The sequence below is a fragment of the Mus caroli genome, unplaced genomic scaffold (genome assembly GCF_978045245.1).
Source record: "Mus caroli unplaced genomic scaffold, Mus_caroli_1 scaffold_1, whole genome shotgun sequence".
Classification (NCBI taxonomy): domain Eukaryota; kingdom Metazoa; phylum Chordata; class Mammalia; order Rodentia; family Muridae; genus Mus; species Mus caroli.
Window position 1 is genome coordinate 153,365,639 of NW_028227256.1, and position 8,709 is coordinate 153,374,347.

An 8,709-nucleotide genomic window follows, 5' to 3' on the forward strand; every position below is an offset into this window, starting at 1 on the left:
CTGTCTTCAGACATGCCAGAAGAGGGCATCCGATCTCATTATGGGTGGTTGTGAGCCACCATGTGGTTGCTGGGATTTGAACTGGGGACCTTCAGAAGAGCAGTCGGTGCTCTTACCCGCTGAGCCATCTCACCAGCCCAGCCTTGCTTTCTTTACTCCTTGATTACCTGTCAGATATCCTGCATATCAGATATTTACAGTACAATTCCTAACAGCAGCAAAATTAGTTATGAAGTAGCACTGAAAGAGTTCTATGGTTGTGGTCACCACCACATGAGGAACTGCATTAAAGGGTAGCAGCATTAGGAAGGTTGAGAACCACGGCTCTAAAGCTTACAAAGAAAGTAACAGCCGGGCGTGGTGGCACACACCTTTAATCCCAGCACCTGGGAGGAAGAGGCAGGCAGATTTCTGAGTTCGAGGCCAGCCTGGTCTGCAGAGTGAGTTCCAGGACAGCCAGTGCTATACAGAGAAACCCTGTCTAAAAACAAAAAACAAACAAACAAAAAAACAAAGAAAGTAACTATGACATGACCAATACATTTTTTGTTTGTCTTCTGGGTCTTCTTGTTTTCATCCCTTTTGTCTGTAAAGCCATACCCCCAACTCTTTCTGTGTTATAAGTGGAGACATTACAGGATTCCAGAATCACAAATAAAAGCCAGTTCAGATACTTAAACTAGCTGGGCAGTGGTGGAGCAAGCCTTTAAGTCCAATAGAGAAGGTGGATCTCTGAGTTCAAAGCCAGCCAGGTGAGTTCCAGGAAGTCAGGGCTACACAGAGTAAGCCCATCCCGGGGTGGGGGTAGTGGGTGGGAAGCAAAACCAAGTAAGATACTTAAACTAAATGCTCTTTATCTGAGTGACCTACTGGCACAGCCCAGCTGTATGGACAGTCCAAGTGCTTTGTGAGCGAGAGGGTCTTTCTGGCGTTTGGCTTCTTACACCTCCCAACTCGCTCACGGGGAGAAACACTTCCTACTATTATTAGACTTGGGCAGAACACAGTACCTGGGAAATGGACAGTGGAAAGGAAGAGAGACACCAAGAGAGGCCCTAAATTTTGAAATGGTGATGAGGCAGAAAGCTCATGGGAATTCCTCTATGCCCTTGCACAGGTGTGTTCTGAAGTGCAAGTAGGCTCCCCTCCCAGACTCCTTGCTTCAAGAACCCTGAGCCCAGAGACAGAAGAATGACTCATAGCAACACCTGACTAACACGCGTATGATCCACATGCCTCTTCTCTGGGACTCAGCTCCTCATGGGCTGGAGAGCCAGGACCAATAGTCTAGACCTACTGCCCCTTGCAGCTCCAAAACCTATCCAGGTTTCTGGATGGCAAACAACTCTTGGCAAGAAGAATGACCATGTTACCTCTGAATGTTAAGCAAGCCTGATCCTTTAATTAAGACAGGAATACAAACTTAGCCCAACCACCGGGAGCCAGGAAGACCTGGGAAGTAGGTGCTGGCCTGTTCTCAGCTCTGATTGCCCCATCTAAGCAGACATACCTTACCTAAGGGCTGCTACTCAATGCTACACCATCACCGCCATGTCTCTTCCTTGCTCCCTGCTGAAGGCGGTGAGGTCATGAGACAGACAAAATGCCTCCTCTACTCCTGGCACGAGATGGACAGTCCAGGCCTAAGTCAAGAGGAGGTACAGCACTGGCGGCAAGTTTTCTCCTTCATACCATCATTTGGAATCCTGTGAGGCTTCAGCCATTGGCTGTCGCGAGTGTGCTCCCTCCCTACACCATAGTCTGTGGTAGACATCACAGGGACACACGTTCAAGATGTCATCTGTGCTCCCAGAAGTAAAGAAAATGCCCACAGTGCCCAGTGACACTCAAACACGTATGTCTTACAGACGTCAGCCCCACAGCTCCATGTAAGCTGCTCTTCTACATGGAAAACCCTAAACCACTACCAGTCCTGCCTATGCTGGGAAGTCAGAAATTGCCAAGTTAAGAACCTCCACCAGGGGTGAAGAGCCCTTGCAGAGGACCTGGGTTTGGTTCTCAGCACTGAGATGGCAGCTCAAAGCATCTGAAACTGTGTACCAGAGGACCCATCATTGTCCCCTTTGGCCTCCAGACATCAGTTATCCACATGGTGCAAAGACACACATGTAGGCAAAACATTCACACATAAAAGAAAAGCGGGCTGGTGAGATGGCTCAGTGGGTAAGGGCACTGATTGCTCTTCTGAAGGTCCTGAGTTCAAATCCCAGCAACCACATGGTGGCTCACAACCACCCATAATGAGATCTGACATCCTCTTCTGGTGTGTCTGAAGTCAGCTACAGTGAACTTATGTATAATAATAAATAAATCTAAAAAAAAAAAAAAGCAAAGCAAAGCAGACAAACCTTTAAGGAAAAAACCAAAGAACGTCCATCAGCATTCTAGGACATGTTTTTGCTCTGTTTCCTGGCTCAAGCTGGGAGCACCTCACTGACACGTACTCATACCGGGATGTACTTAATCTTGCCAAAGACCCAGGACAATGAGCTCTCCTATCTTGAACTTGAACCTTCATAATCAAGAGCCTAAATAAATGGAGGGTGTGGGGAAGAGGAGTGTCACCGTCCATTTCTCGAACAGCGATGAAAAGTCCTTAGCAAAGAGCTGGCCTGAGAGAGGTGTGTAACAGCCAGCCGAGCAGAGGCTTGACTCCCCACTTAGCCCTCCGTGACTGTCCCTTTATTTGAATTCCTACCATGAGAAGTAGGTGAACCACTCCTGTCTTTTTCAAACACAGCTTCATACTGCTGCCCATTCTCCTGCTGTGTATAGTTCATTGCCCCAGCTGCTATGCGATCAATGCTTTGTGACTCAATAAATATTTGCTGAATGATTAGTCAGTGAATAGTAATGAAGGTTCCAATTGGACCGGATCATTTTCTCAAACAGGAGCTGCTCTGGAACAGAAAGGGATAAACAGACTCTCAGAAACAAGGGCTCTGCCCCAGGGCAGCGACTTCCTGGAGAACCTACCATCCAACTAGACTTGCTAAGAAATGAGCCCCATCCAGTCAGATGAAATGCCCGAAGCCAGCTGGCCAGGATTCCCAAACGTCTTCCCAGCCCCCATGGCCGTCCATGCACTCTCTCTGCTCCTGCTGAAGACACTTGTAGCAGCCGGTAAGGGCAGTTCACTGTTATGACGCCTCTTAGTGTGGTTTGAGAGCAGCCATCTGCTAGCCCGTGGCCACACGCGCACCCTTCCTCAGGGAACCTCAGAACACAGAAGTGAGACAAGCCTCTCCATAGGGAACTGTGGAAGACACTGCTCACTGTTTCAGGCCAACTCCAGATCCTGCCCTCCACCTGTACAATCTTGCTAAAGGAATGACTCACCCCCATGGTCAAAAAGAGACCCCCCCCAGTTTCCACTGAAACCCCCTACCTCCCATTTCCTCCTGGTTTAGCCTCTGATGTCTCCATTTCTCCTTCCACAAGTTAAGCTTTGCTTTTGTTTTTCTTTTCGGAGAAGGACTGCCGCTCCCTGCAAGACCCTTTGTGGAAATGTTCGTATATAAACAGGCTGTGTCAGTGCCTGGCTATGCAGCTCACAGGGGAGCTCTGGGTTGTGAGAGGAGGCCAAGCATGTGAGTCAGCTGGAAGCTAATCTTTCCCTTTAGCCCTCTTAAAATGCAAGAACCTTCTAGAACGAGCCCATATGTTGTCCTTAGAGACCTCTTAAGAGACTCAACTTAGAAACAGATGGGGGACTTTTCTGATGTCTGGGCCTGCACTGTTCTGGCATGACTTGCCCTCAGTGTTTCAGCTCCACATTCTTTCTCCCTCTTGCCCTGACCAAATGTGCTGACATCATTAAAATAGTGTGAAGGACCCGTCACATGGATGACGGGGACAGAGAGGCATGTGGGTTAAGTATAAATTGGAGGCAAGGGAAAAGAGCTTCTAAGTGCAGCCAAAACTTATTTTGGGGGACAGGCAGTGGTGGCACCCAAGAGCTAGAGGCAGGTGGATCTCTGTGAGTTGAAGGTCAACCTGGTCTACAGAGTGAGTTCCCAGACAGCCAGGGCTACACAGAGAAACTCTTGTCTTGAAGGAAAAAAAAATTTTTTTTTTGAAAAATACACACCATTCCATGAGACCACTTCAGTAAGCACTTTGCCAGCGCTCAGGGGAGGGGGAGATGAAGTCTGAGAATCACCATGGACAAAGGCACTCTTTACACCCATCTGAGCTTGTGGAGAACCATCAACTGCACAGGAAAGGGGCTGAGAGGCTAGTTTTCCTGTCTCTAGAACTCCTGGCCCTAACTAAGACACTTACAGTTCTCATCCAACTATTACTTCGGGTTAAGAGCTCTGCTAGTCCCCTGCCTGGCACCACAAACTAGGGAACACACTCAACAGAGAAGTGACAAAGTCAGGAACCAGTCCCTACAACCATGCCACTCCTGCTCCCCACCCCTCCCCTTCCCCACCCCCAGCACCCTTGACTTGAGTTAGAAAGATGTGTGTATAGCAGGGAATCTTTAACCTGTAGAGAGGAAATTCCGTCGCGTCCACAGTACAGAGTCTACTATTTAAGCACTTGGTCTATAATAATTACCATTATTATGTTCCCTCATCTGCAACTCTTAAGTTTTCCAATATTTTAACATTCCTATAATACAGCACACTTTAAAAATCTCTATACGTTTGGTGGTTTTTTTATCCTGCTACCCCTTAGGCTGTAATTAAATGAAGAGTGGGTCCCATAATTGGCATTTTAGAATGGAGGAATAGCCAGACCAGTGACTGGAGCACGGGCCAATCACACATCACAGGCATACATATAGTTTAGTCTCATGGGCTTAAAGGCTAAGGTCTAAATGAGTTCAGACCCAAGGAGAAGAGAAATAAGAATGTGGCCTGGAAGCAGAGAAGCCTGGACTGGACAGGCAAACTGGAAAACCACCCGATGAAGACAGACATCTACCTCATAGGTAAGGATGAGAAAGGAAATGTGTATACCAACTATGTAACTTGCCACGGGGGTGGAGAAAAGTGGTGGGGGCGGTAGAATGAATGCCAACTCTCTATCCAGCACTGTTCCACCTCGACAGCTAGGGAAGTTGGCAAGAAGGGATCCCTGGATGAGGAAGGAGGCTGCTACAAAGCTGGATTGGAGAAAGGCTCAGGGAAGGGCACAGGGAACAAGAAAACCCTCCCGAAGGTTAGAGACAAAGACTTGTCAGAGGAAGACGCAGGAGCAGAGAACTGAGGGGACGCGGCCGGGGAGAACTTAAAGGCTATGGATTGGGGGAGGGGAGGGACTGCGATGGACCAAGGAAGCTGCGAGGGAGGGAACGAGCTAGCGGGACGGCTGGCAGGACCTGCCGGTGGGCCGGAGGAGGCCTCCATTTCTCACCTTTCACGTCGTTAGCAAGCTCCTTCCACGTCGGGGCGAAGGCGATGCAGTGGCCACACCAGGAGGCGAAGAACTCCACTGCCCAGGCGCTGCTGGAGCCGAGCACAGTCGGACGCACCGAATCAGCATCCAGCAGCGTCAGCGGGTCAGAGGACGAGTAGAGCACTGAGAGCCGGGCCGCGTAAGCGCCGGACCCCGAGAAGAGCAGAGGCGAGAGCAGCAGCAGCAATAGCAGCAGCGATGGCGGCCCCGAGAGGCGGCCGCACCTCCTCATCCTAGGCGGCTTGAATGTCCACCTCCCTCAAGTTTGTGACTAGTCAGTATCCGGAGGCTGCGGCGCACCAACAGCCTCCGCCCGGGAGGAGGAGGAGCTACGAGGCTCCGCCCCCGAGGCGGGGCCGACTCCCGGGACCGCCCCTGCGAGCGTCTGAGCTGCCAGAGCCGGGGTCCGGGTGCAGGTCGGCGCTCCGCGGTTCCCATCCCCTGCGAGCCAGACCTCCGAGCAGGGTCCGGAAACGAGTGCCTCCTGGGGCCTCTGGCCGCACTCGAGGTCGTTGCGGGGACCGGGGTAACGTTTGGCCGCTCTCGGCCCCCGTATCCTACGGAAGCGGAGTCCGTTGGAATGGTCGTTACAGATTTATCTTGTTCCTGGAAAGTTCCAGGGGTCTCCTTCTCGCAGTTTTCACATTGGGAATTCGAAGTAGGTGGGAGAAAAGAGCCACGAGGTAGGACATTGTGATTGTCAAGGCCCACAGGAGCCAGAAGCACGCATGCCTCCGGAGGCCCCACCGTCTAGGGCGCTATTGCTGGAGGGCTTCCTACAAGCGGACAGGACGCCCCCTCCCACAGTCGGCTGGGCTCCGCTGCCAGGGAGTCAAGGTTTCTTTAGCATTGAAATCCCTCCACCCTTGTTGGGGTGATTCCTTCAAGTGGGACTCCCTCCCCACAGCTCAGATGCTACATTGCCCTCAGCCTACTCAGCCTCATACTCCTATGTTCTCTCAAGTATCCGGATCAACTAAGCTTGTGTTCACAAGTAAGAAAATGATAGTGGATTTCCTATGGCCACCTTTTGTACCTCGGGTGCCTTGTGAGATATCTTGAAGTGAATAGGTCATCCTCAGGATTGTCACACTGGTCTTTTTCTTTTGTATCTCTGGATTAGTTAGCCCTCTCTGTGACCCCTTGGCCTAGCCCTTAAGGTGTGTTACTCCTTTCCTTCATAGGAAACTGAGTAATGTCTCGGTGCCAGTCATGCACCAGATATTAAGAATGAGGTGATAAAAGACTGAGGGGTGTGGAACTTAAAATGGGGACAGATGATATGCAAGTGAATGTAGATTGACCGATGACAAATATCAAGGGGAGCTATGGTTATAATAGGAGGTGGTCAGGGACAGGGACATCTGACATTTGAAGGGACTGAGTAATACCGCTGAAGACCAAATAGAGGTTTGTATACTTAAAAAATAACAAACTATTGGGCATGGTGGGGCATGTCTAAAGTCCCAGATACTCTGTAGGCTGGGATGGAACAATATGAATGCCAGGCCAACTTGGGCTACATAGTGTCTCAAAAATAAAAACAACCAAATTATTATATAAATTTCTTATCCTTTTATCTAGCTCTTTCTGATAATCTGGAAGCCAGTTTCTTTTTTCTGGAGTTCTTGAATTCCCCCAAGATGTCCAGTAGAGTGTGTTGGCTTTGAGGGTAACTGGTTCCTGCCTTCCTCATTTCCCTCCTGTTTCCACTCTGTTGTGTTCCATTATGGGCACAATTGTAACAGCCTTCTCTGCATATCTGAGCCTTGCACACTCTTCCTAGAAAGAGAGACCTTGGGAAAGTGTCAGAGCAGGCTATGTGTCTAAGTGCTGCCTGTTGCTAGAAAGGCAGCATTTTAGGGTCTCTGGTGTTGGAAGCATAATTTTAAGTCTCTAAGAGACAGGAGCCTTGAGTTCCTGCTGTTGGTATATGGGCTGTTTGTTTTTGAGGCAGGGCTTATTATGTAGCTTTGGCTATCCTGGAGCTCACTGTGTAGCCCAGAATGGCCTTGAATTCACAGATACTCCTGCCTCTCAAATGCTGGGATTAAAGGCATGTGTTACCTACCATCACCACCCCTGGCACAATTGGGGTTCTAGCTCTGTGGAAACCAGGTAGCTGAAAGATGAGAGCCCCAAGGTTGGGCAAGGGGTGTTCAAATTTTAAGGAAGTTCTTATGAGGAAACGCCAGAATGGCATTTGGGAGGGGACTTCATGACAGTGTAAGGTAAGACCATTCCAGGAAGAGGCCCAATAGCTCGTCTTTTGCTTCCTTCAACTATTTAGGTTCTCTGTGCCTCACATTTAAAACTCATAAGGAAATTACATCACCAAAGTAAAGTGGAAGGTTTGTTCCTCTCTGACCCTAAGCCTCTCACGTGGTAGGCATTCCTCCCTGGGATTCAGTCCCTGACTGGCTTCTGTGGCCCCCATGTCCATCCACCCTAGAGGCCACTAGGACCTGGGCCTCACCCTTGTCTTAAGATGTCTCCTAGGAATTTTGGATTCTAGGGATTGAAAGTACTATAGTTGCTTGGTCAGGTGCCAGTAAAATGTACCTTACGATCTCTACTGTTATAGGTGTGTAGTTAGCTTCTCCAGAGGCCTGAGAATTAAAGAAGACCGTGCAGAGACCATTGGGCCCAGTGCCTGGGAAAGACAGGGAAGAGAAATACACAAAGATTGGCTTGTCTCCATATCTTAGAGAATCAGAAATGGACAATAATACAAAGGATTTGAATAAAGCATAGAAAGTTCCTTGACATAGAAGCCAAAAAAGATTAGGACTGGGCTTTATAATGTCTGAGGTTTCCAGTTTTTAATCTTGGAAGCCTTTGTTCAGTTCTGAGAGGACACTTAGCACATATAACAGCAGCCAAGAAGGACCTAGAATAGTTCCTGCTGTGTGTGGTCTCTGGGCTTTCTGGGAACTGTTGATCCAGAGTTAGCAGAACATAAGAACCATAGCCCTGTGCCTCAGCTGGTAAAGATGCTTGCTGCCAAGTGTGTGACCTGAATTTGATGCCTGACTCCCACATGGAGGGAACCACATGGAGAGACCCTTTCCCAAGGTCTCTCTTTCTAGGAAGAGTGTGCAAGGCTCAGATATGCAAAGAACCAAGGTTGTCCTCTGACCCCCACTCCTTCACTGTGGTACCCCACACCCCTGCCAAATAAATAAACAAATAGCAAGACATCACAGTTTCACCTTATTGTGCTTCCTAGGATGAAAAAGTGACAGACAGGAAAGCTCTCTGAAATGAGATCTGAGAGTG

General features: G+C 49.2%; 1 protein-coding gene across 1 annotated transcript in view; it reads right to left on the reverse strand.

Annotated features, from left to right (window-relative positions):
• Qsox1 (quiescin sulfhydryl oxidase 1) overlaps positions 1-5,743 on the reverse strand; it is a 34,737-nt gene extending 28,994 nt beyond the window's left edge. The window contains exon 1 of the mRNA XM_021160270.3: positions 5,389-5,743. Within this exon, the coding sequence (XP_021015929.1) occupies positions 5,389-5,662 (274 nt within the window). The 5' untranslated portion in view covers positions 5,663-5,743. The remainder of the gene's footprint in view (positions 1-5,388) is intronic.
• Between the last annotated feature and the right edge of the window lie 2,966 nt (positions 5,744-8,709).